This window comes from Bubalus bubalis, chromosome X (assembly GCF_019923935.1).
Source record: "Bubalus bubalis isolate 160015118507 breed Murrah chromosome X, NDDB_SH_1, whole genome shotgun sequence".
NCBI lineage: Eukaryota > Metazoa > Chordata > Mammalia > Artiodactyla > Bovidae > Bubalus > Bubalus bubalis.
The window spans coordinates 76,116,795-76,140,594 of NC_059181.1; the positions used below are offsets into that span (position 1 = coordinate 76,116,795).

The window sequence follows — 23,800 nt, forward strand, 5'->3', positions numbered from 1 at the left end:
ACATTTCAGATTCTCATTCATGAAGTAAATAAGAAAAATATTTCAGAGTCTCATACACTAAGTGAGATGGGAAAACAGTTTGCAGGTAGTGTATTGTAATGCCATACCCCATGCCTCAGAACGCTGATTTCAAACAGAATGAAGCTTGATGCTGGCATCTAGAACAGTTTGCTAAGTAAATCATACCCATGTATCATTTGATTGCCTTTTTCAAAAGCCTGACACAGTCGGCAGATGCCTAGAAATAAAATCAAATATATAGCTGGAAAATTAACTGAGAGGTTAAATAATAGACCAATATCAACAAATAAATCATTTTCAGGACAATCTTTAATTTCTTGGCATATATACAAAATTTTAATATTAAAAAATAGGATACCACACCTGAAAGGTGTTAAAACAGACTTTATTTCCTCTGAAAACTTACTGTTACAGTGTGCAAATTACTAATAACCATATATTCATGCTTTCTGAAATGCACTTAAGAAAATCAGTCAAAAGTTGAGAGAAATTATCCTAATGGCAATAAATACTTATCTGTAAGAAAATTGCTTTAAAGGATCATTACTATTTAGCAATAAAATTTCAACAAAAAATTTTTTTTGAGGTTTTTAGGACTTTAGACATACTTTGCTTTCTCCAGAACTATAGCTGTGACAGAAGTTAATCATTAGCATGCTCATTATTTTGGGCAGAGGGCTGCGAATCTCAGAAATTACTATTCCAAAAGTTAACCATTAACATGACCATTTTTCTATAAGCAGCTAAGTATAATAGCAGATGGGAAAATTATAACTCAGTTTTCCTGTAGAAAAATATATGTTTACTTTATATATATATATATATATATATATATATATATATATATATTTTTTTTTTTTTTTTTTTTCTGGGCAGGCATACCAACTAGACAAAAATACAGTAGCAACATAGGGTTAGTAATCTGTTTTCATATTGATGACTAAACTGAATGGTATTATCACTTTTGGCTAATAAGAAGCATGCATAACACAAACATTTTAAATACAGGAATAACAATTCTTTGATAACAGCAATTTTCAAAATTTAAAATTAGCAAATGAAATTTCTGCATCATGTACAAACATCTAAATTTTATTCATATGACTTCATGCTTACGGTTTTACAATAAAACCGAAAGGCTTTTCTTTAAAGCTATGAAAACAAGTATTTGCAGTAAGACAGCTGAAAAGAATGTTTTTAGAATAATTTCTATTATATTCTGAGGTAAGAGGAAGTATCTAAAGTTTTCTAACACAAAGTTTTAAACAGCTGTGTATTATCTTAATCATAACTAATGATATTCAGGAGCTTTTAAACATTTCAACAGTATTAATAAATAATCCAGAAGAGAAATTCTGATACTGGCTAATGGATGAAATAGGGTACAGTATAGATTGGGCCACGATACCACAGAGTATCCTTCATTGTTCAGAGAACTGTAGTAAAGCTATCAGAATTTTTCTAGTTATTCTGGGTCTACCCTGATTGGCTGTTTACTTAAGTGTGCATGATGTATCAAGAGGCCTTAACTCTAAGACTATAACAAAGTATAAGACTATAATAAAGTACAATATTTTAATTGGTGCAGCTTACTGCATTTGTATTCAAACTCAATGCTCTCATATAGTGGAACCTTTTATATTGCTGGTACTGCAGGGCAGGACCAATACCCAGTGCTTATAGGTGTACATTGTGCATTTAGCACATGCTATAGTTGGGTTTCAGGAAATATAATTTAAGACAGATCTGAATCCACATAACAAAGTAGGTTATAATGTAATTCTATTGTCCCTGATTTGTATAACATTATAAAAAGGGAAGAGAGGGATAGAGGGGATTAAAGAGATAGGGTAAAGGCTGTGCAATGGGGAGAGGGGTTAGGAGTAGCCTGAGAGGCTTGGAAGATTTTCCTCTGGATTCAGCTATATCTGCTGAATTTAAACCCTGCTGGGGGGTTAAAAGTTGAGGCAAGAGCTACATTCTTTCCATTTCTCATGAGTCTGTGACCTTAAAGAGCCGGCTGAAATCTGGAGAGGTCAAAGCCCTGCTACAGCTGAAGAATGTAAGAACTATGTGCTTTCTACTGTAGCCATGGCTTTCTGATCAGCAATACAGGCCAGAGTGCATGACAATACTCTTTCAATGAATTTATTTATTCAAATAAGTTGTTAAGTCCAAACTATTGCTCAAAGAAGGGAAACCATCAGAGCTCAGCATTTGGAAAGATTTTAATACAGGCACTCACTGTACCTAGATTTGCTGTCTATTCACAGCCCTTATATTTTTATGTTAAGTGCATATTAGGGTTTATCAATTGTCATATTCTGTTTAGAATCATTGGTGGTTTCAGGTCTAATTACTAGAAAAGGAATATGAAGAGTTTATAGAGAGTTTTCCTTATTAAGATTTAAAACCATAATTCTATATGTTACTTTGTTTACTTTTCTATAAGAATATTAAATACTAATTTAAGAAATAGATTTTTATTTTAAAAGCCTAAAGCACTTATTTGCTGCATGAGATCTGATATTCACCCCCAAGTCAATGAGAAATTTCTGAAAAAATTTTTATTCCAGAAAAATCATTCTAAGGATAGCACTGCATATATCTTCAAAATAATTCTTATACAGTAGTCATGTGGAGAAACTGAGGTGCAGAAAGTAAACAATTTGCCTAATATCATCATATTAGGCAATTTGCAAATATCATCATCATATTTGCCTAATATCAGCATAGCTAGGATGAAATTAGGTCCATAGACAATCAGGTTAGTGCTCCAGGTACTCAACTAGAAAGAATTTCCAAACACCAAAGGAGCCTATTCAAATCTTTCCTTTCATTTCTCTAGTACTGAGCTTCGTAGAATGTTCAGGACTCAAATACAAATACTATTAACATTTAAAAAAAAACAAAACAAAACACTGAGTAAGGGACTCATGACTTGTTTGTAAAAGTGTCTACTTTAATATAGTGTCTTCAATTCTCCTCAAGATAGAGAACAAAACAAACCTCTATTTCAAACATAGGCTCCTGCTTGGATTACAACACTTTAATTTTTTCAACTATATCTACATGTACTTTCATCATTTGTGTCACGATGCGCACACCCATAAAGAAAATATAACTCAAATAATCAAAGGAAATTTGTGAGCCAATTCCAAATATGTGGCTTTCAAGCAAAGTGGCAGGAAAAACTGTCCTAATACCACAGAATTATTAATAATGCATAGGATCACTTTCATAAACATAGCTGTAGTTTTGGGAATCAATCCACTTTATAATTTTTATCTGCTAATTCCACAGGTTTGGTATCTTAAAGCAGGCAAGTCAATGTGCTTTACAAAGTGTTTTGTGGTCTTAGAATGTCCTCTTTAAGGAAAATCCCCTTTTGGATATCTTTTACTGTTTTTATTGGTAATTCCGCATGTTAACTGGCTGCTGTTTTGTAACATTTTTCAAACAGTTCTTCCATCAAGAAGACTCTCAGGCTAGGAGGATTTTCCACAGTGTGGTATCCAGTTTGGTATATACTCATTATTTAGAGGGCTCCTCTGGGTTTCTCAGATTTGAGCTTTCTTTGGGAGTCTCTGAGCTGGCCTCTGGTAAGGCACTGGATTCTGAAGCCTCTGGTTGTAAACTGTCTCCATCAAGGATAATGTCTTCAGGATTCGGTGGGGGAGGACAGAAGTCTTCGTTGGGGCAGATTTGTTGGAAAAGTGCTTCAGCCTGGCCAGGGAAGAAAGGGCACAATAGTTTTTGAACACTAACTTAAAATGTATGAACCTTTTTGGAACAATTTAAAAAATGAAGTATCATCCTTATAATCATTAAGTTACAGAACTTTACACAGCATACATAAACTTCTAAAGTCTGCTTTCAGAACTCAAATACATTCATTCAGACCCACCCTTCAAGTATATCAGTACTTGATCAGGTGCCCAGTCAAGACTTTAAGGTCATTTATTCTACGAGTCAATAGAAATAAAATGTCCTTTAATATTCTTTATATAATTTCTTAATAGAGCTTATCTGTGATATCTGTAGTCTAATTTAGCATATACCATTTTAACAACTGTTCAAATCAAGAACATTGTTCATTGTTCAACTATTTGCTTTTCTAGTTTTCTTCCCTCTGCTTTGAGGAGTATTACATAATCCAAGACTATGGACTCTGAATAGAAAACCATGCCAAATGCAGTAGTGATGTGATCTAGGGAAAGTTTAATTAGCGTCTGAGCCTTGCTCTCTTTGTCTACAGCATAGAAGAGCATAAGCTTCTTTATATGGTAACTGCTATCACTGTTATTAATAATAACAGAAATTAAAATGTCGAGATTTAAGCTGAGCTTAGTCTGGCAGGGTAAGAGAATATGAAAGTAAACGTGATCTTAATTAAAAACAACAAATATATACACACATACAAGAATGTAAATGTGGCAAGTAGCATTGTTATTCTATTCTAAACATATTTCTAGTTTTATTTAAATGAATACATTTCTTTGTTAGATAGGGGTCCCTGCCAAGTTAGGTAGCTTGCATGCTACCCTACTGGTAAAAGAAAGTCATTAAAGGGTTTTAATATATATGGTTGTTTTGCTTTCAAGTTTACAATGTCTGTCTGTACCACTTTAACCCTCTGTCACAATGTACACACAAGGTCATCTATTGGGCCAGGAGTTGACAACTATGGCCCACAGGCCAGATCCAGCCTGTTGTCTGTTTTCATAAATAAAGCTTTATTGGAACACAGTCACTCTCATTTATCTATCTATAGCTGCTTTTGCACTGCAATGGTGGAGTCAAGTATCTGCAAAATACATTATATGGGTTGCAAAATCAAAACCATTTGCTAGCTGGCCATCTATAATTGCATACTCCTGCATCCAGTAAATAGAACAGTTTCTTTCCTTCTTAAGTATAATTCAAGGGTATATTTTTGGACCTGCCATTTAACTATGGTTATTTTCAAATTAAACATTTGAAATGCCTGCTTTGCTTGCTTCCACCCAGGGATCACATTATATACATCTTTGAAGGAGACACTTAGTCTATAGAAACAGGAGGACTGGTGCCAGACAGAGCCTCTACCTCACACTTTACTCTAATGGTCATTTTGTCTTTTATCTCTATCTAGTCTACGTGAAGAAGTTCTTCTTCCCCTTCACTCTCTGGAGGCAATCACCAAATCCTATTGATATTTTTTTTTAGTTCTTGACTCCATCTGTTCTTAGAGACACAGACCAGACATGCACCATCTTTCCCTGGGACAACTGCAACATCTCAGAACTGGACTAGTCAATTTGTCTCTAGGATTCTCCTGTGTAATCCATCTTTATGCTGCCCTCAGAGGGGTCAATGGAAAATGAAATTCTGTTTATGCCTTGTGCTTAGTTGCTCAGTAGTGTCCGACTATTTGCAACCCCATGGATTGTGCCCCACCAGGGTTCTATGACACGGGAACTTCCAGGCAAGAATACTGGAATAGGTTGCCATGCCCTCCGCCAGGGGATCTTCCAAACCCATGGATGGTAGTCATGTCTCCTTTGTCTCCTACATTGCAGACAGATTCCTCACCTGCTAAGCAATCGGGTTCTAGCTCACAACTCTTCTAGACCTAAATCAAATTTGGAAGTGAGAAATAGATTTAAGGGACTAGATCAGATAAACAGAGTGCCTGATGAACTATGGACAGAGGTTTGTGACATTGTACAGGAGACAGGTATCTACGGAAAAGAAATGCAAAACAGCAAAATGGCTGTCTGAGGAGGCCTTAAAATAGCTGTGAAAAGAAGAGAAGCAAAAAGCAAAGGAGAAAAGGAAAGATATAAGAATCTGAATGCAGAGTTCCAAAGAATAGGCTTCCTCAGCGATCAATGCAAAGGAATACAGGAAAACAACAGAGTGGGAAAGACTAGAGATCTCTTCAAGAAAATCAGAGATACCAAAGGAACATTTCATGCAAAGATGGGCTCGATAAAAGACAGAAATGGTATGGACCTAACAGAAACAGAAGATATTAAGAAGAGGTGGCAGGAATACATAAAAGAACTGTACAAAAAAGAGCTTCATGACCCAGATAATCACGATGGTGTGATCACTGACCTAGAGCCAGACATCCGGGAATGTGAAGTCAAGTGGGCCTTAGAAAGCATCACTATGAACAAAGCTAGTGGAGGTGATGGAATTCCGGTGGAACTATTTCAAATCCTGAAAGATGATGCTGTGAAAGTGTTGGACTCAATATGCCAGTAAATTTGGAAAACTCAGCAGTGGCCACAGGACTGGAAAAGGTCAGTTTTCATTTCAATCCCAAAGAAAGGCAATGCCAAAGAATGCTCAAACTACCACACAATTGCACTCATCTTACATGCTAGGAAAGAAATGCTCAAAATTCTCCAAGCCAGGCTTCAAAAATATGAGAACCGTGAACTTCCAATGTTCAAGCTGGCTTTAGAAAAGGCAGAGGAACCAGAGATCAAATTGCCAATATCCAGTGGATCATGGAAAAAGCAAGAGAGTTCCAGAAAAACATCTATTTCTGCTTTATTGACTATGCCAAAGCCTTTGACTGTGTGGATCACAACAAACTGTGGAAAATTCTGAAAGAGATGGGAATACTAGACCACCTGACCTGCCTCTTGAGAAACCTATATGCATGTCAGGAAGCAACAGTTAGAACTGGACATGGACATGGACTGGACTAGTTCCAAACAGGAAAAGGAGTAAGTCAAGGCTGTATATTGTCACGCTGCTTATTTAACTTCTATGCAGAGTACATCATGAGAAACGCTGGGCTGGAAGAAGCACAAGCTGGAATCAAGATTCCCGGGAGAAAAATCAATAACCTCAGATATGCAGATGACACCACCCTTATGGCAGAAAGTGAAGAGGAACTAAAAAGCCTCTTGATAAAAGTGAAAGTGGAGAGTGAAAAAGTTGGCTTAAAGATCAACATTCAGAAAACTAAGATCATGACATCTGGTCCCATCACTTCATGGCAAATAGATGGGGCAACAGTGGAAACAGTGTCAGACTTTATTTTTTTGGGCTTCAAAAATCACTGCAGATGGTGACTGCAGCCATGAAATTAAAAGACGCTTCCTCCTTGGAAGGAAAGTTATGACCAACCTACAGGGCATATTGAAAAGTAGAGATATTACTTTGCCAACAAAGGTACATCTAGTCAGGCTATGATTTTTCCAGTGGTCATGTATGAATGTGAGAGTTGGACTCTAAAGAAAGCTGAGTGCCAAAGAATTGATGCTTTTGAACTGTGGTGTTGGAGAAGACTCTTGAGAGTCTCTTGGCCTGCAAGGAGATCCAACCATTCCATCCTAAAGGAGATCAGTCCTGGGTGTTCATTGGAAGGACTGATGCTAAAGCTGAAACTCCAATCCTTTGGCCACCTCATGTGAAGAGTTGACTCATTGGAAAAGACCCTCATGCTGGGAGGGATGGGGGGCAGGAGAAGAAGGGAATGACAGAGAATGAGATGGCTGGATGGCATCACTGACTCGATTTGACGTGAGTTTGAGTGAACTTTGGGAGTTGGTGATGGACAGGGAGGCCTGGTGTGCTGTGATTCATGAGGTCGCAAAGAGTCGGACACGACTTAGCGACTGAACTGAACTGAACTGAATAGGATAAAAATCCAAGATGATTATGGCGAACGAAACACTTCAGGCCTATCTTCTCTGTTCTCATCATCTTCTACTTCACCTCATCTCTGCTTCTCAGACATTTTGCTACACACTATTACCTGTTTATTGGAGGCTTCAACAGTATGTAAACCATCAACTTCCAGATGTTCAAGCTGGATTTAGAAGGCAGAGGAACCAGAGATCAAATTGCCAACATCTGCTGGATCATCAAATAAGCAAGAGTTCCAGAAAAACATCTACTTATGCTTTGTTGACTATGCCAAAGCCTTTGGCTGTGTAGATCACAACAAATTGTGGAAAATTCTGAAAAAGATGGGAATACCAGACCCCCAGACCTTCCTCCTGAGAAATCTCTATGCAGGTCAGGAAGCAACAGTTAGTACTGGACATGGAAAGACAGACTGGTTCCAAATAGGAAAAGGAGTACGTTAAGGCTGTATATTGTCACCCTGCTTATTTAACTTATGCCCAGAGTACATCATGAGAAACGTTGGGCTAGAGGAAGCACAAGCTGGAATCAAGATTATTGGGAGAAACATCAATAACCTCAGATATGCAGACGACACCACCATTATGGCAGAAAGTGAAGAAGAACTAGAGAGTCTCTTGATGAAAGTGAAAGAAGAGAGTGAAAAAGCTGGCTTAAAACTCAACATTCAGAAAACTAAGATCATGGCATCTGGTCCCATCACTTCATGGCAAATAGATGGGGAAACAATGGAAACAGTGACAGACTTTATTTTTTTTGGGCTTCAAATTCACTGCAGATAGTGACTGCAGCCATGAAATTAGAAGACACTTACTCCTTGGAAGAAAAGTTATGACCAACCTAGACATCATATTAAAAAGCAGAGACACTACTTTGTCAACAAAGGTCCATCTAGTCAAAGATATGGTTTTTCCAGTAGTCATGTATCAGTTCAGTTCAGTCGCTCAGTAGTGCCAGACTCTTTGCAACCCCATGAATCGCAGCACGCCAGACCTCCCTGTCCATCACCAGCTCCCAGAGTTCACCCAGACTCATGTCCATTGAGTCAATGATGCCATCCAGCCATCTCATCCTCTGTCGTCCCCTTCTCCTACTGCCCCCAATCCCTCCCAGCATCAGAGTCTTTTCCAATGAGTCAACTCTTCGCATGAGGTGGCCAAAGTACTGGAGTCTCAACTTCAGCATCATTCCTTCCAAAGAAATCCCAGGGCTGATCTCCTTCAGAATGGACTGGTTGGATCTCCCTGCAGTCCAAGGGACTCTCAAGAGTCTTCTCCAACACCACAGTTCAAAAGCATCAATTCTTCGGTGCTCAGCTTTCTTCACAGTCCAACTCTCACATCCATACATGACCACAGGAAAAAATATAGCCTTGACTAGATGTACCTTTGTTGGCAAAGTAATGTCTCTGCTTTTGAACATACTATCTAGGTTGGTTATAACTTTCCTTCCAAGGAGTAAGTGTCTTTTAATTTCATGGCTGCAGTCACCATCTGTAGTGATTTTGGAGCCCAGAAAAATAAAGTCTGACACTGTTTCCACTGTTTCCCCATCTATTTCCCATGAAATGATGGGACCAGATGTCATGATCTTAGGTTTCTGAATGTTGAGCTTTAAGCCAACTTTTTTACTCTCCACTTTCACTTTCATCAAGAGGCTTTTGAGTTCCTTTTCACTTTCTGCCATAAGGGTGGTATCATCTGCAAATCTGAGGTTATTGCTATTTCTCCCGGCAATCTTGATTCCAGCTTGTGTTTCTTCCTGTCTAGCGTTTCTCATGATGTACTCTCCATATAAGTTAAATAAACAAGGTGACAAGATACAGCATTGATGTACTCCTTTTCCTGTTTGGAACCAGTCTGTTGTTCCATGTCCAGTTCTAACTGTTGCTTCCTGACATGCATACAAATTTCTCAAGAGGCAGATCAGGTGGTCTGGTATTCCCATCTCTTGAAGAATTTCCCACAGTTTATTGTGATCCACACAGTCAAAGGCTTTGGCATAGTCAATAAAGCAGAAATAGATGCCTTTCTGGAACTCTCTTGCTTTTTCCATAATCCAGCGGATGTTGTCAACTTGATCTCTGGTTCCTCTGCCTTTTCTAAAACCAGCTTGAATATCAGGAAGTTCACGGCTCACATATTGCTGAATTCTGGCCTGTAGAATTTTGAGCATTACTTTACTAGCGTGTGAGATGAGTGCAATTGTGCGGTAGTTTGAGCATTCTTTGGAATGGCCTTTCTTTGGGATTGGAATGAAAACCGACCTTTTCCAGTCCTGTGGCCACTGCTGAGTTTTCCAAATTTGCTGGCATATTGAGTGAAGCACTTTCACAGCATCATCTTTCAGGATTTGAAATAGCTCAACTGGAATTCCATCACCTCCACTAGCTTTGTTCACAGTGATGCTTTCTAAGGCTCACTTGACTTCACATTCCAGGATATCTGGCTCTAGGTCAGTGATCACACCATCGTGATTATCTGGGTCATGAAGATCTTTTTTTACAGTTCTTCTGTGTATTCTTGCCATCTGTTCTTAATATCTTCTGCTTGTGTTAGGTCCATACCATTCCTGTCCTTTATTGAGCCCATCTTTGCATAAAATGTTCCCTTGGTATCTCTAATTTTCTTGAAGAGATCTCTAGTCTTTCCCATTCTGTTGTTTTCCTCTATTTCTTTGCATTGATCGCTGAGGAAGGCTTTCTTATCTCTTCTTGCTATTCTTTGGAACTCTGCATTCAGATGCTTATATCTTTCCTTTTCTCCTTTGCTTTTCACTTCTCTTCTTTTCACAGCTATTTGTAAGGCCTCCCCACACAGCCATTTTGTTTATTTCTTTTCCATGGGGATGGTCTTGATCCCTGTCTCCTGTACAATGTCACGAACCTCATTCCATAGTTCATCAGGCACTCTATCTATCAGATCTAGGCCCTTGAATCTATTTCTCACTTCCACTGTATAATCATAAGGGATTTGATTTCAGTCATACCTGAATGGTCTAGTGGTTTTCCCTACTTTCTTCAATTTCAGTCTGAATTTGTCAATAAGGAGTTCATGATCTGAGACACAGTCAGCTCCTGGTCTTGTTTTTGCTGACTGTATAGAGCTTCTCCATCTTTGGCTGCAAAGAATATAATCAATCTGATTTCGTTGTTGACCATCTGGTGATGTCCATGTATAGAGTCTTCTCTTCATGTATGGATGTGAGAATTGGGACTATAAAGAAAGCTAAGTGCCAAAGAATTGATGCTTTTGAACTGTGGTGTTGGAAAAGATTCTTGAGAGTTTCTTGGACTGCAAGGAGATCCAACCAGTCCATACTAAAGGAAATCAGTGTTGAATATCCACTTGAAGGACTGATGCTGAAGAAGCTCCAATACTTTGGTCACCTGATACGAAGAACTGACTCACTGGAAAAGATCCTGGTGCTGGGAAAGATTGAAGGCGGGAGGAGAAGGGGATGACAGAGGATGAGATGGTTGTATGGCATCACCGACTCAGTGGACATGAGTTTGAGTAAACTCCGGGAGTTGGTAATGGACAGGGAGGCCTGGAGTGTTGCAGTCCATGGGGTCAGAAAGAGTCGGACACAATAGAGTGACTGAACTGACTTCTTAAACTATGATGTTTACAGCCTAGGCTGGTGCAAATGCTATAATGTATGGAATGTTTCAATTTGATTGTCTTCCATTTGGATGAAAAATTGCTACTCATCTTTTATATCCTTCTGTGTAAGGTTCTCTGACTCCTAGATAGAACTTGTGGCTCCTTTATTTTACCTTTGTACTTTCAATATCATTCTTTTTTTTTTTTTTAATCTATTCTTTTGTTTATTTGTTTACGGCCTCACCATGCAGCGTGTGGGATCTTCAATCTCTGGTTCTCCAACCAGGGATTGAACCTGCACTCCCTGTATTGGAAATGCAGTCTTAACCACTGGACCATCAGAGAAGTCCCGATATCATTCTTTTATTGCATATACCACACTGCAATGTCATTTGTTTATATGTTTTTCTCCTTTCAGTTCAGTTCAGTTCAGTTCAGTCGCTCAGTCGTGTCCGACTCCTTGTGACCCCGTGAACTGCAGCACGCCAGACCTCCCTGTCCATCACCAACTCCCAGAGTTCACCCAAACTCATGTCCATTGAGTCGTTGATGCCATCTAGCCATCTCATCCTCTGTCGTCCCTTTCTCCTCCTGCCCCCAATCCCTCCCAGCATCAGAGTCTTTTCCAATGAGTCAACTCTTCACATGAGGTGGCCAAAGTATTTTCTCCTTTACCACATAGTGATTCACCCAGGAATGATGACTAGGTTTTAATTAACTCTGAATCCGTAATGCCAGGCATGGAATAAAATCTCTCTCTCTCTCTCTATATATATATGATGTATACATATGTATGTACATATATGTAATGTATGTTGTAATATTTATATCCAACATCTCTACAATACAGTTTACATACACACACACACACACACACGTAGCTATACATGTAAGGATATATATAAATGTAAGAATTTTATAAATTGTATATTGTGCAAATATTGAATATAAATACTATAATCATTATTTTCTTTTACTTCTACTCCAGTTCCTTTGTATCTTACACCTTGTCTCTCTTTTGCCACCTCTCTATAGGATAGATTCCGCTGAACCCCAATTTCCGTGGCTGGATCCCACTCAATCTGTTTCTGTATATTCCTGTCATGAACAACATGTGTCCTAAGACTGCCAACCAACTGCAGGTTTTGCTGTCCTGCCCTTATTTGTACACTACCTGATGTGGAAATCCCCCTTTAACCCATCTGCCACTGGCCCCTGTTGTTGCCAATTTCCCACGGCCAGACTCCGGCCTTTCCCAAGTTTCTCCTCTCTTTCCAACTGCTGGAACATTTTAGCGCCATCACTTTCTGGAAGGTCTTCTGGAAGCTTCTTGGTGTGTTTCATTTCATTTGCCAACTAAGCCACAATTCTGAGAGTTATACAAAGAGGTTGGTTCAGAGTACTTAATTGTCAACTGTTAATCTTCCTCGTCCTTTTAAAGCCAGAAGTAAGCTTAAAGGGTAAAGGTTTTCATGTAGTTAAAATAATTTAAAAGGGCTAATTATATTGTGACTTAGTTTCCTTGTACTGGGAAGTATAGAGAAAAAAAGCTGAGTAGTTTAGATATTCCTAATGTTTACTTAACATTGTGTGTGTTAGTCACTCAGTCATGTCCAACTCTTTGTGACCCTGTGGACTGTAGCCCACCAGGCTTCTATGTCTATGGGATTTTCCAGGTAAGAATACTGGAGTGGATTGCCATTCCCTTCTCCAGAAGATCTTCCCAACCCAGGGATCAAACCTTGGTCTCCTGCATTGTAGGCAGATTCTTTACCATTTGAGCTACAAGGAAGTCTAAAAACAAATATTTTGTCAGTCTAGCAGTTTAATGTATTTAGGATGCATCTACATTAACAAGATGAAAGCACTGTACACTACATGTGTGTACAAGCAGTGGGGTCCAACAGACCTGAGGTTAAATCTTGGGTCAAAATTTACCAGCTATGTGATCTTTGGCCAAGTTATTTAGCCTCTTTGGGCTTTAATTTCCTCATCTTTAAAATGGGGATGCAACAGATACTTACCTCATAGAGTTGTTGTGAGGACTAAATAAGATAATATATATAAAATGCTTAAGACAGTGCTTGGCATATAGAAAATGCACAGTAAATGGAAGCTTCAGGAAATATGACAGCTAAAATTGCCCTCTCCCTCAATAGCTGAGAAAGTAAATGCTACTGCACTATGTGAGCAACTTGACAGTTCTTACAACCAAGAAAGCTCATCTTCAACTTACAAATTATGCACCAAAAGTCATAAGCAATTTGCTGATCTCTCCATACAAACAATATTTTAATGGTGGTTATACTGCCAGTCCAGCATCAGCCAATTTAACACATTTCACACCTGAAGTATAATACAGAGTACAGCACTATTTAACTATTCTTGTTCCCAAGGCAGTGGCAGCTCCAAGGCAATGGGGACACCTGAAAGAGGAGTGAGCTATCACTGCCTTGGGAGTATAGACCAGCAGGGACTACAGACCAGTCTGTTTATCAGTATGCATGGGTAAATGAAACATTCCTTATATAAGAAAAGAAGTATCTATGTGAGGTTCAGAAAAAACATAGAACACAGACCACAAAACTAGCAAGTCACAGAAAGAATTACATAATCGAGAATGTCTTGGTATGCTCCTGCATACAACTTTAACTTGTGAGTATTAAACACATATTACTTCCTATTTTTAATGTCTTCAAATCATAGCTTCAAATAAACATAAGGGAGACAGGTCTATGTTATTCAACATCTATACATTTACAAATAAGAACAGTAGATGCAAACTTGACAAATAGTAAAATAAAGCATTTTACTTAAAAAAAAAAAAAAAAAAAAAGGAAAATGGAAATCTCCAAGTGCTTATGTTCCTACATGGGCAAAACTTAGGTGATATTCTGATATTTATAGACAATTTGGAAGGCAGAAGCCATCAATTAGCATTTGGGATGAACACAGTATAATATACTAGAATTAGAACACAGTTTATCTGAATAAACTGGCTATTTTTAAAAGTTATTATTGATGCCCTTTAACATAGGCATTATAATATTTCTCCTAAAACTTATTTGAGGTTAAAAGCTATATAACAGATATAAGCCTACTTATAATTCATAGCATATAATAATTAGCACCCAAACTAGCATTATTGTTTTTTTCTGTGGTAACATTGTACTCAAGTCTATCTTCTTGGGAAGCAAAGTAATTCATGATAAAATTATCGCTTAATTATAATCTTCTAGCTTACATCTTAGATCACACTAGCACTTGTATACTAAGTCCTTATTTAAGGCTTTTTATTTTGGTTAAAAACATTAAAGTTCACTGATAAATAAAGTTATCTGGCTGATAACTTGTTGGTAATTTCTGCTTGGGAAAAAAATGGAACATCAAAGCAAAAATGACCGGGCCATTTTAAGCCATAAATGTAGATATTGAACTATTCTGGGTTCCTATTAAACTAACAGAACAAAAAATTGGATGAGAGATGTGACTTCCTGTTTTTGTTCCTTATCATTGACTAAATATGATTATCCTGGATTACCATTAGATTCTGAGGATTAAAAACAAAGAATCTGGCAAAAAACCGTAAATGTATGGGTCATGGCCTTGCTGCTATGCTGAAAAATTAGATTAAAGGCTCAAAGAAGCCATTTGTGCCTATAAGGTCCTTGCCACTAGTGGGAATGAAATTTCCACCTGTAGTCTTAGAAAAATGTTAAATTATCCATTTATTGATTCAATAGATAGATGCACTAACTATACTGGTAAAAAGGTTAGACTTATGCCTCAAAAACAGTATTTTCTGCTCTTCTCTTTCGGTCAAGTGCAGAAAAGTATATTTGTACATGCATATGAATATTCAGCTTAGTAGAGTCATAATTCACTTTTGGCATTTTGTGTCACCTACCTTGTACCTTTATAGCCCTGCCCAGGAGTGCTGTCACAAATTCAACCTTGATTTAACATACTCCTCAGCAGTTATTATAGTAGCTTTTGGACACCAGCTTGTGTCAAAACATTAAAGGAATCATGTTTACTGTGAAAAACTATGTTCTTTTCCATGATAAGAATGTGCCTTAAAAATGCCATTTAAAAAATACATTTTGTGTGCCTTACCAGTTGCACACCTTTTGAAATGACTCAAGTTTAAAGAGGAAAAAAGTTCATGTATTTCAAAATACACTGATAGACCACAATTTAAATTAGAAGCAATGTCTCTTTAGAATATTGGCATTATAAATTCATTTTCTGGATATGTATTTCTAAGATCTTCTATCCTTATTCCCAAAATGGAACTCATAAATATTCTCTTGTATTTCATCATTATATTCAAGACCAGGACGATATTTGATACTACATTTAAAATATATTTAATGTGGCTTTGTTGTTCAGAGAAAATGTTTAGGAGCAAATTACAGAGATGGTATTAAATGATAAAGATGCTTTTTTAGTCTTTTTTCCCACCTCTTAGAGGAAAAAACAATTCACTTTCCCTACCACACCAACTTCTTAATCTAAAACTGAGAAAGACCAACAGCCTTACCTGTTTGACTGCATTATCATTTCCTAAAGCACAGTCTGGGCCAGAGCAGACATAAACGTTTGATGGTAAATCATTATAAGAGTTCCTGTTGACATCTGAAGAATCTCTCATATTGAAGTAAAGACCCCATAGAAGTCTTGGCTTTTCAATTTCTTCATTTTCTAAATGTAAACATAAATTTTATGTATATCTAAAGTACAGCATACCTCTCAATTACTATAATATGTAGCCAATTACTAACAAAGCTGTAACTATACATTATAGTAAATCAGAGCTTTGTATTTCAACAAAAGTATATCTGCATATGAACACTCTAATACGTATATTTGATATTTCAAGCGATGATGGCTTTTCAACCTAAGACAAGTTAGATTTAAAAATTATTTTGATTATCAGTAAGTTACTTAGATTTAAATCCAATCACATTTCCTTAGACTTTTCTTATTTCTCATCACCAGTATCAAAGTGCTTATGATCATATTCAACTTTAAATTATGCCAGTGAAGTAAAAAGTTAACATAAACTGATTTTCTTATGTTTCACATGGATAAACCAACTTAAAATATTATAAAGTCAATACTATACCTAGGACTATGAGAAGGCCAGAAGAGAAAAATCTATAGACAGGGAGTAGGGAAATTCCCTGAAAGTCCAGTGGTTAAGACTTGGTGCTTTCACTGCTATGGCCCAGGTTCAATCCCCAGTTGGGGAACTAAGATCCAATAAGCGTATGACACTTAGCTAATAAAGAAAAGATATGAAGTAGATTACAGTTACCTTCAGTTGGGGAGGAACTGAGGGAAAATTCTCTGGAATTTTCATGTTCCCTAATACAGAGCATAGTATACAACAGATGTTCAATGAGTAATTCTTGAACTAATTTTAATTCTGTTTTCAGGTAGTATGATATGCTATAAAAAGTTATTAATTTCAATAACTAAAGCCTATTCCTTGCTTTCAAACTGTGAAATGATGCTTCCAAACTGTGGTGCTGGAGAAGACTCTTGAGAGCTCATGGACAGCAAGGAGATCAAACCAGTCAATCTTAAAGGAAATCAACCCTGAATACTCTTTGGAAGGACTGATGCTGAAGGTGAAGCTCCCATACTTTGGGCACCTGATGTGAACAAATGACTAATTGGAAAAGACCTTGATGCCATCCAAGACTGAGGGCAGAAGGAGAAGAGGGGACAGAAGATTAGATGGCTGGATGGCATCACTGACTCAATGGACATGAACTTGGGCATACTCCAGGAGATGGTAAGGGATAGGGAAGCCTGGCGTGCTGCAGTCTATGCGGTTGCGAAAAGTCATATGACTTGGTAACAGAACAGCAACATTCCTTGCTATCTTAATAATTATTTTTATGCCCCTCCTCTTTGGAAATGTTATAATTACATTTTCTTTGGTTGAAAACAGAAAACATTACTGTTAATATATTTATTGACTACAGTGTTTTCTTAGCCTGAATTTGAAGAAAAACTCAAATTTTGTATAATGGTAATAATGGATGTACATGACAATTACCCAAGACCATGAGGAACTATGGGAATCATAAAGAAAATTCTAAAGGTATAATTATCTAGTTAATTAAATCTTATTTGTTAATTTATAATCAGTGTAGAAAAGTTAGCTAATTGTAGTATTCAGTTAAAAAGAATGTCCCATCCCCCAATTCAGGACAAACAGCCATTTATTATACTTAACTCAAAATATCTCCACTATAAGGATACCAAATATGTTCTTTTCCTTGTTCATCCTGAATAATCCATAATTATTAATGTGATAGGACACAGAAACTCTGGATGAAGTGATTCTTTAAGACGTCCCTTTCTAATGCCAAGATCTATGAGTCTAAGGTATCACCAGCTTTGTGTAAGCACAAAATAGATGGCAAAGACTACTTACTAACAAAATTAAGGAACATAAGATACTCATATTTCACAGCAAAAACCATATGGCTCTTAGTAAGTTTATTAGTGAATTTAGTTTCGTTAAATGTTACAGGAAGATAATTAAACATAGTGCCTATCACTTGTGAAACCAGACTCTAGGAGCATTGCAGAAAAGTGGGCTAAGATCTGGAAGTCCCTTAATATTGCTCATTGCATTTCTAAGCATATACTAAAAGAGCTTATCTTATATTTTATGAAAGTTCCAGCTCAGAGGAGGGCCTTCACTCAATACAAGTTAGGGAAAATGAATAATCCAATCAATTTAGGAAAGCAACTTCATAGAGGTTGAAGCTTTGAAAGGAAACCACGAAGATGAAAAGTTAACATAGGCTGAAGATAAATGGTCTAGATACAAGGGAGATATTGTGCTTTGACCTTAAAAGCCTGAAAGAAACATAATTGCTTCATCTTTCTTTGAGGCCAGATTGAAGGCAGAGAGCTGGAAAAATAACATGCAATTGTGCAGTGCACAACTGTCAAAAAATATTAAAGCTGCCAAGGTTTGGATAGGAATACATCACTTGGCCAGAAATAGAATTGGTTTTCTGTAAAAGCTCATTTCAATTAGATTGTGCAAAGACTAAACAAGGAATAGGTAATTTAGAATAAAATCTTGCACAAATTAAACTGAGGCAAGTACAGAACAAAGTAGCCCAAAGAAAATCAACAGTGGCACACCAAATAAAAGCAACAAATAGTCTACAGTTGCTTGTCATGTTTAGGGAGAGAGTGAACTACTTTAGCAACATGGCTAACATGAGACCAAGAGAGTAGGAAACTACTATAGATACCACCTAGACTGAACACAGTAAATACAAAAAGGAATTAAGATAAGGCATTTGACTTCTCAGTCCAGCAATTCTGAATACCCTCATCTGCCACCTTTTTCAAAATGACATCTATAAGGGGAATTCCTGTTTTTAGGCAGTGCTGCTTTTTGAGATAGGAACTGACGAGATGGAATGAGGTAACACTCCACATGTTGTGCCCAATGGAGGGAAAAAGAGAAAGAAGATGGTACAAGTCATGATACTACATGGCACACATTTGAAGATACTGTACTAATGAAATTTCTGCTTCAGTTTGTATGGAAAAATCTTAATTTCCTGAGTAAAATAAGTAATACTTAGGAAAATTCTACCAGTGCTTAGAAGGATATTATGGAATCTAGGGACTTCCCAGGTGGTACTAGTGGTAAAGAATCTGCCTGCCAATGCAGGAGATGCAGAAGATATGGGTTTGATGCGTGGGTTGGGAAGATCCTCTGGAGAAGGAAATGCCAACCCAGTACAGTATTCTTTCCTCGAAGATTCCATGGACAGAGAAGCCAGGCGGGCTATAGTCCATTTGGTTGCAAAGAGTCAGACATGACTGAGTGACTGAGCATGCATACATGCATGGATTATTGAAGAATTATTGCACCTATGAATGGTGAGCAATCACCTCATTTTCTCACCCATAGAATCAGGTTTATTAAGCATAAAACATCTGCAATGTCCTTGCACTGTGAAGCAGGGAAGAATTTAGAGATCTCTGATGTTCTTAAAAGGGCCTGGGAAGTAGGGCTCTTGGAAGTATTAGTATACATGCTTCTTTAAGGCATAGCATATGATAAGAGCTCCAGCTGATACCTTAAACATGAACAAGGAAGGAGAGACAACAGAAGGCAAGGACATTGAATTTCTCAGATACAAAGGAAAAGTAGTACTGTGTTTGAGAAGAGAACATTACATTTTACAATAAATAAACTTCATTAAAGTGACTAGGCTGACTTTCACGGAAGCTTATGAAACACAAGCACTACACAGAACATAGAACTCGAATAAAAAGAAAATAAGCTTAAATAATGTTATTCTTCTGGCATGCACTTTTTTTTTTTAATTTATTTATTTATTTATTTATTTATTTTTTTTTTTACATTTTTTTTTAATTTTATTTATTTTTAAACTTTACATAACTGTATTAGATTACTTTAAGACAAAATATTTATAAAGCTCTAAAGCATAAGGTTTCATATCATTGTGAAATATAAAGATAATTAAAACACTAACAGTACAAGCCACCAGTCCATGAAAACAGGGGCTTTTGCTATAGAGAAGAATGTGCTTTAATGTATTAAAAGTTCATATTGTTCATAAAGTTCCTTCTTCCTCATTTAGGCAGGAAAATGAATTGAGTTCTCTTCTCCAGGTGACTTTGCCTCTTTGACCTGCCATGGCCCAGTGCTCACTTTATCTGGTGATTCATTTTCAATAACTCCAACAGTATTTGTTCTGACATTTTAATTAAAATATGACCACTACCTCATCCTGATGATAAAAAGGCCTATGTGTCAGTGAAAACTAGCTTTTCAGTGCCTCAGTGCACCTGACGACCCCTCTGAGCACATAGTTCTTACTGAAGAATTTCACTCATGTTCTGAACCATACATCATTTCAAAATGGGATCATATTAACCATTAAGATTAATGCTTAAAAATCTAAAATGGCTAGAAGTTGCTAAGGAATGAACATATAATTTCCCCATTTTGACTTTTAAAAAAGAAAACTATATGCATTTAATTTAGTGAAGAGCAATGAGACAAGACTCAAATTTAGTGTATTATTTGAGACCACCACACAATGAAATTACAAAAAAATTATGAAAAACTTCAGAAAAAAGAAGGAATTCAGAGTTTTTATAAGCAAGGTAATTAAAGCCAAAGATAAAACTGATTTCATATTACAGTTAAGAATATTGTTGTGTACCATAACTCTGCAATCAAATTTTTAACAATAATACTAATAATTATATGAGATTTTTTAATTAAAGTAAATATGGAACAAATTAAATTCTAAACTAAAGTGAAATAAATTTTCAGGTTGCAGGATTTGATTCAGGCAGTTCAAAATGAAATTAATTATACAGATACTAGCTCCTCAGAAAGGATCAGTTTGTTTTCCTCTGTAAATGCCCCTTTATGCACTGTCTCTGCAAAGAAAACAAGCAAGACACACAGGAGATGAACTAAAAGGAAACACAATAAGTAGGGAGTAAATAAATTGTTGCCTGAACAAACATAGCATTCGAAGAAAATGAAGACATATGAATCAATGAGGAAACTGTCCAGAATTCAATTGGACATGATAATCCTATAATGAAAATCACCATCACTTCATATAAATGAATAAGATCGATTAGGCTACGTTTTGATCAATTATACACAAGATTCACTAAAATTTGCTCCATTCATATCTATAAGAACTACCCTATGATGTGGGGAGAAAAGTTACAAAATTTATAGCTGGAAAGCATTTTTCCACCATGAATAAGTAGCAAAGTGATACATATATCTTGAAAACTAAATATCACATCACTAACATACTATGCATTAAAAGACAATTATTGGTCAGGAAGGATTCCTGCATTTGCAAATTAATAGTTTAATCTCTCAGTCGAACCAAGTTTTTTTTTTCCTTAATAAATGAAGAAAACTTGTTCTGATAAAGGAATATATGCTTGTTGTACAACATCTATAAAATAAAGAAAAGTAAAAAAAAATATTACCTATAATTTCACCAAGATTGACAGATTTCCTGACAGTTTTTTTCTATGCAAGTATGTACACATATAAATGTATAGTTTTGCACTTAATATATACACTGTGTGTGAGATGTATATTTTCCTTTATCCTTACAGATACTACCCTATTTTTAGGAAGAGAATGTGGTTAATCATCCTAGGAAAACATGTAAGTACTGGTGCTGAATACAACAGATTTCAGTTCAGGCTACAGAAACCTTTAAGACATCTCTAAGAAGAGTAAAGTGGTCATATTACCTTTATATCATGAATCACTGATTATGGTTCTTACCTATCTCTGTTTCGGTATATGGAGTAAACAATTTCTGCACAACTGGTTCTAAATCTTCTCTTGCTGTTTTAGAAGATGTACAAGTCAAATGAACCAAATCTGTTAAAAAAAAAATATTTTGAGTTCCTGCATATCACAAATTTCACTGTGTACTAATATTCAAGCCACTAAGCTGGTGCCATGGGGGAAGAGAATCAAATAAGTCATGGCCCCTGCCTTTAAGAAGTTTATAATCTAGTGATGGGGGCATGTGAAAACCAAAGCAATAGGCTATGTGTGTTAACTGTATAGCGAAAATACATGTTAACTAAGAGAGAGCATATTGAGACTCATGAAGTACCAGTGGATGGTTTTGTCAAATCAGTACAGTGAAAAAGCTTAGGAAACCTGTGTTCATAGAAAGAGCTTAAGCTATTCTTAAAACATTCCCAACAAAGGTGGATAAAGGATTGCTAAGCAAAATATTGTATAAAAAAAAAAAAAGACTAAATGTGGACTATCTATTTACTTTTGAGAACACACTTCATATTCCTCAGACTAAAAAGACCATTTATGCAAACTTTACTGATAAGTTAAAAACAAATCATCTATTCATTATAGGGTTCTCTAAGAAAGCTTTTGGGGAATACTGTTAGCTTAGTTTAAATCATACATATACTTAAAGGTCTATAATATGGCGCAAGTCAAAACAGTCTGTAATATTTTCAGGATTTCCAAATCATTTTGTTTTGCATTTACAGATTCATGAGGCCTGGACTTCAAAGAATGTCTGGGTTAGAATATCATGTACAAAAAGGCCCTTCACAGAAGTGAAATACTGCAGTCTAAGGCACTTAGAATTCCTAAAGGCCTACATATTAATACATAGGGTAAAGGCAGGACAAAAGGGTCTATGTACTGAAAGGAAGAACTAAGGGGATCCCTAAATGGGAGTAATTCTTGTGGTTCTGTAAAGGGCTTAGGGCAGAAAAGAATTATGGAAGAAAAAAATACATATTAGAGAAAAGTATAAGAACTGAGACATTCCTGCTCCTAAAACCCCAATAGAGAAGTACATGTGCTTCTTTTCTAAAAGTTTATTTTAGGCTAGTAGACTTTTTTAAACCTCAGGAAGATAGTTCAAAGTTTACAACAGAAATGTAACATCAGAATAGAATTCTCTTTAAATATATCTAAGCATAGAGGGGCTTTAATAACCATGTGAGCTAAAATCAAATTTTGTAGTATTTTTTCCAGGTTTACCAAGTAAAGTGATATTCTAAAGAAGTTTCTGTCTTATGTATGGCCAATAAAATACCCATTCTATTTAAGCAATGTTTTTATATGAATGTAATAACGATTCCCATTGGTTCTGGGATATTGAAGGATATATGGTACTAATTACTTCAAAAGGTAAACAACCTTCACAACAAAATTATTCCTAATGAAAATAATGAAATATTTTATTTCCTAATGAAATAAAAATTTTCAACTGTTATATAACTTTGGCGGGAAGTTTAAAGTCCCTAGATAAATTCTGAATTAAATAGAGTATATAACTATAAAGGTAGAAATCTCTGATGTAACACTCGACAGAAATTGTCCTGTCTCCCATCTCAGTCTTCAAAATACTAATATTCACATCAAAGTTATTAATTTTCCAGTTCTTTCCTATTCAATTAATGTGTACTAGAGGAAATAAAGTATATTTAAAAAAATACCTTAATAGTAAACTACTAGTTCTATAAATCAGGATATATAAAAGAAATATACCAAGTAAATATATCCTTATGTTTCCTAACAATGTAAGAGAGTTCAGTTCATGCAATGATAGCAAAATTTTCTAGTAATAACGTCAGATTAGCATTTTGTGCTTAACAAGTTTTATTACAATTCTTAGAAGAAAAAGACACCCATAACTTTAATGCTAATGTATATACCTTGATTCTGCTTAGATTCTACATTATTAATAATAATCGATTTACAATTTTAAGGTATGAACAACTGTTTTTTCTATCTGCTTCTTGTTACCTGCTTTTCCTGTTATCTATATTACTTTCTTGTTTAGGTCTCTTTGAATTTACTGTTTCATTTCAAATCAGAGAGGTTGTGTTTTTGTTTCAAAATTGGCTTATTAATCTTCATACATCTCATAAGTCTTTAGTGAGAGCAAGTTTTAGAGTCAGTTTTCCTC

At 36.1% G+C, this 23,800-nt stretch overlaps 1 protein-coding gene across 4 annotated transcripts in view; it reads right to left on the minus strand.

Moving 5' to 3' along the window:
• Nucleotides 1-312: 312 nt before the first annotated feature.
• CHM (CHM Rab escort protein) overlaps nucleotides 313-23,800 on the minus strand; it is a 240,436-nt gene continuing 216,948 nt past the window's right edge. For 3 of the 4 annotated variants that reach the window (XM_006078988.4, XM_044937402.2, XM_006078989.4), the window contains 3 exons: nucleotides 21,628-21,726; nucleotides 15,820-15,980; nucleotides 313-3,747 (listed from right to left, as the gene is read on the minus strand). In XM_006078988.4, the coding sequence (XP_006079050.1) occupies nucleotides 3,556-3,747; nucleotides 15,820-15,980; nucleotides 21,628-21,726 (452 nt within the window). In that variant the 3' untranslated portion in view covers nucleotides 313-3,555. The remainder of the gene's footprint in view (nucleotides 3,748-15,819; nucleotides 15,981-21,627; nucleotides 21,727-23,800) is intronic. The other variant, XM_045164537.1, reaches the window with a different exon arrangement.